Source organism: Macrobrachium rosenbergii, chromosome 41, assembly GCF_040412425.1.
Source record: "Macrobrachium rosenbergii isolate ZJJX-2024 chromosome 41, ASM4041242v1, whole genome shotgun sequence".
In the NCBI taxonomy this organism is placed as follows: domain Eukaryota; kingdom Metazoa; phylum Arthropoda; class Malacostraca; order Decapoda; family Palaemonidae; genus Macrobrachium; species Macrobrachium rosenbergii.
Window position 1 is genome coordinate 38,888,052 of NC_089781.1, and position 3,759 is coordinate 38,891,810.

The 3,759-nt window shown below is 33.9% G+C and overlaps 1 protein-coding gene across 1 annotated transcript; it reads left to right on the top strand.

Annotated features, from left to right (window-relative positions):
- Positions 1-1,281: 1,281 nt before the first annotated feature.
- On the top strand, positions 1,282-1,902 carry LOC136827101 (uncharacterized). Its single transcript, XM_067084858.1, has one exon. The coding sequence runs from the start codon at positions 1,282-1,284 to the stop codon at positions 1,900-1,902; it is 621 nt and encodes a 206-aa protein (XP_066940959.1).
- Positions 1,903-3,759: the final 1,857 nt, after the last annotated feature.

The window sequence follows — 3,759 nt, forward strand, 5'->3', positions numbered from 1 at the left end:
CAAAAGATTATACAAGGATGTTGACTGACCATCAAAAAATGTTATGAAAGTACAGTTCAATAATTCTCCTCTTTGTAAACAATAACAATATTTGCCAGGTGAACAGTTAAAAAAAAATCATTAAACATACAAATACATGGAAAATATATATAAGATACCTATTTTTAGGTCATTCTTCCACCATTTACTACTACAGAGGTCCAAATAATACATGCCAGGGCTAAGGTTAAAGTTGTAACGGGAAATAAGATGTTTAATAGTGGATTCTAAAATATTTCAGGAAAAGAAATCTTTTGATCTGGTAATCACTGAACTTTCAATCCAATTTATCCTGTGAGAGTTTTCACTTAAATGAATGGATATAGCATTGGATGTTTGCCCAGTTTTGACAGAATACTTATGCTGTTTAATCAGTACTTCTAAATCCTTGCTAGATTAGCTGATATAAAAAGAGAGGCAATCTAAACATGGAATTTTATATATTATGTTGTTGTTTACCTTTACCTTAGGGTTATTTTTAATCAATATTCCTTTTAGTGTGTTATTATAGGAAAAAAGAGGTTGACATTAAAAGATTTTAACAATAATTTTATGTTTTCAAAACCACCAAAATAAGGCAAGCTAAGAATGTTCTTAGGGGTTTCTTTCTCCATGTTACTTTCACTATAAAACTTTTTGTGGGCATTATTATAACAAATATCTGGTATATGTGAAGGATAACATAAACCTGTCCATAATTTTCTTATGTATTCGATTTCTTGATCCAAATACTGAGGACTGACAATATGCAATGCTCTTAAAAAAATAGACGAAAAAATGGAGATTTTGATATTAAGGTTGGTTTCCTATAAATGATGAATTTGCATTGAAATGGTTCTCTGTGCATTAAAAGATCTAAGAAAGGAAGGCAATTGTCTTTTTCTAATTCTAAAGTAAACTTAATGGATGGTACATGGTTATTCAAATTAGAGTAAACCATTTACATCAATACCAGCAGGCAAAACAGCTAAAATATCATTAATATATCTACAGCACTTGAAAGGAGTATAAATGATATTTGGTGAAAATCTTTTTTCAAAGAATTCCATCTACAAGTTTGAGAGGAGTGGGGATAAAGGGCCCTGCAAGATCTGAAGCACAACACGTGTTTCATTGCTTGCAGAAGATTTCAGGCAAACTTTGCCAGTTATTCCAAAGGGAACGAGAGCTGACGAGGTAAATGCCTGCATAAAGTCGTCCTACTTGTGGAGAAGTGTACAGAAGGTAAGACTCCAAACCGACATGAGAGTCCAATTGAGCAGCGCTGAGGAAGCAGGAGCCTTTTCTAATAAGTTATTGGATGTTGGCAATGGCATTCTGGTTGGTGGACAGGATGGTCTGGTCACTTTGCCGTTTGGAAATTCAATACATGAAATTCAAGAGCTCATGTCTAGGGTGTTTCTTGACATGGGCAACAAATTTAAAGACCATAACTGGCTGAGAATGCGTGCCATCTTGGCGCCGAAGAACGACGCTGTTGACAACAGGAATCTGCAACTGCTGAAACAGCTACCCGGTGAGAAATGCAGTTACAAGTCTATCGATACTGTTCTCTATCCAGATGAAGCTGTGAACTATCCTGTGGAGTTCTTGAATAGTTTAACACCCTTTGGACTTCCACCTCACCACTTAAAACTCAAGATCGGCGCACCAGTAATGCATTTGAGAAACGTGGAGCCACCAAAACTTTGCAATGGAACTCACCTTATCATCAAGAAGATGATGCCAAGAGTCTTGGAAGCTACAATTTTGACTGGCAAAACAAGTGGGGAGGATTTGTTCATACCCCGAATTCCTCTAGTCCCATCTGACACAACAAGGCACAAGGATGTTGTAGGCCTAAACCTGAAGGAGCCAGTGTAAATGTAGGGTGTTCGAGAGTTGGTAACCCCAATAATCTATTTATTTGCACATATAATGGCAGAACGAAAAATGTGTATCACGAGGCACTTCATAATTGATAACAGTTATAATTCATATCAAGTATCTTCTGACATATCATGAAAATATGTTATCATAAACTCCATTCTTATTGTATTTTATCCTTCTGAACCATGCGTTAAATTTTAACAGTTGAACATCTTTCCTATAACTATGTGCAAAGCCTGATGTATAAGATTGCAATGATCCCAAGTGATTAGTTATTCTGAAAGTGATTGCATAATCCACCCTGTAGGGGTTGTTAACAAGGACAGCATGCTCCCTTTTATCCCATGAAACGACGAGAGTACATCAGTATATATATATATATATATATATATATATATATATATATATATATATATATATATATATATATATATATATATGTATATGTATATATATATATATATATATGTATATGTATATGTATATGTATATATATATATATATATATATATATATATGTATATATATATATATATATATATATATATATATATATATATATATTAAAGTCATTGACGATGTTCTTGCAATAAGTATGAGTATATATATATGTATATATACATATATATATATATATATATATATATATATATATATATATATATATATATATATATATATATATATATATATATATATGCATGTATGTATGTATGTATGTATGTATGTATGTATGTATGTATGTATTATTATGTAATGTATTATTGCAACGACGTCTTCTGTGACTCGACAATATACATTAATTATTGGATAATTTAGCTCTGTACCTTTGTATATACCCCACAGGCATAGGTTCGAATTTTGGCCGTGGCGCATGAACCTGCCATATATAATATCGTTTGGGTGTATTCCAAAAGTTAAGTGACTTCGATATTAAGGGCCATTCGTTGTTCAAGTTTATGAAACAAAAATTGTAAGACTATTCTGAATCACTTTGCCACCGGCAATAAAATGACTGACCTATGATGTACTTGGGCTTCAGTGCCCATTCAGTCATGGAAGGATTAAACGAGTTGAACCAGGTATTACACAGAATCATAATTGATATAATGATTTCATATCCATGGTTCTATCCCATCCCAGCCTCACCGAATTAATTATCTCCTCCAAAGCACTAACGTGATGTATGCATTTTGAAAATGAGATACAATAAAACTCCAATTTGTGTCTTTGAATTGCTGACCTATGCTTTACCAAGATAACGCTTATCCAGTATACCAAAGCCTACTCCCTACCATTAGATGCGGGAGTGGATAAAACAATAGACATGGGTGCTGTAGGTGCTCTAAGATTCCAAGTGTATGCAGTAGTATATTTGTACCATATCTGATATGTCTTATTTTATGACTCCGGTATTTGAGTGGATATAATGCTGGACTGCTAAAGTAGAGGTCAATGATTCAAATCCCCAAACGTGTTTCCAGACGCGATTGACTACTCATAAATCATATATACTTTATATCAGTTGCAAACTGCTTACTTGCAGTGGGGCGACGAGAAAGTAAAATCATAGATGTTGGAGAAGCCCGCTGTGATTCCGAGTATATGGTGCTGCATAACCCGTTGCATCTCCTGTTACGACTTCCGTGACTGAGTGGAGATAGCGTTGGCCTGGTACACCAAAAATCAATGTTCTAATTTTGTGTCTCATCTGTTTCTGGCCGATGATGCTTGCTTGTTATTTTTCATATTATTATGGTGCCTATTTGGTTAAAAAGTGACTCATTATGATTTCCTCTCGTGACTTTTCTAACGATATCTTACTCATGTATTACTGAATCGTGTATTAGT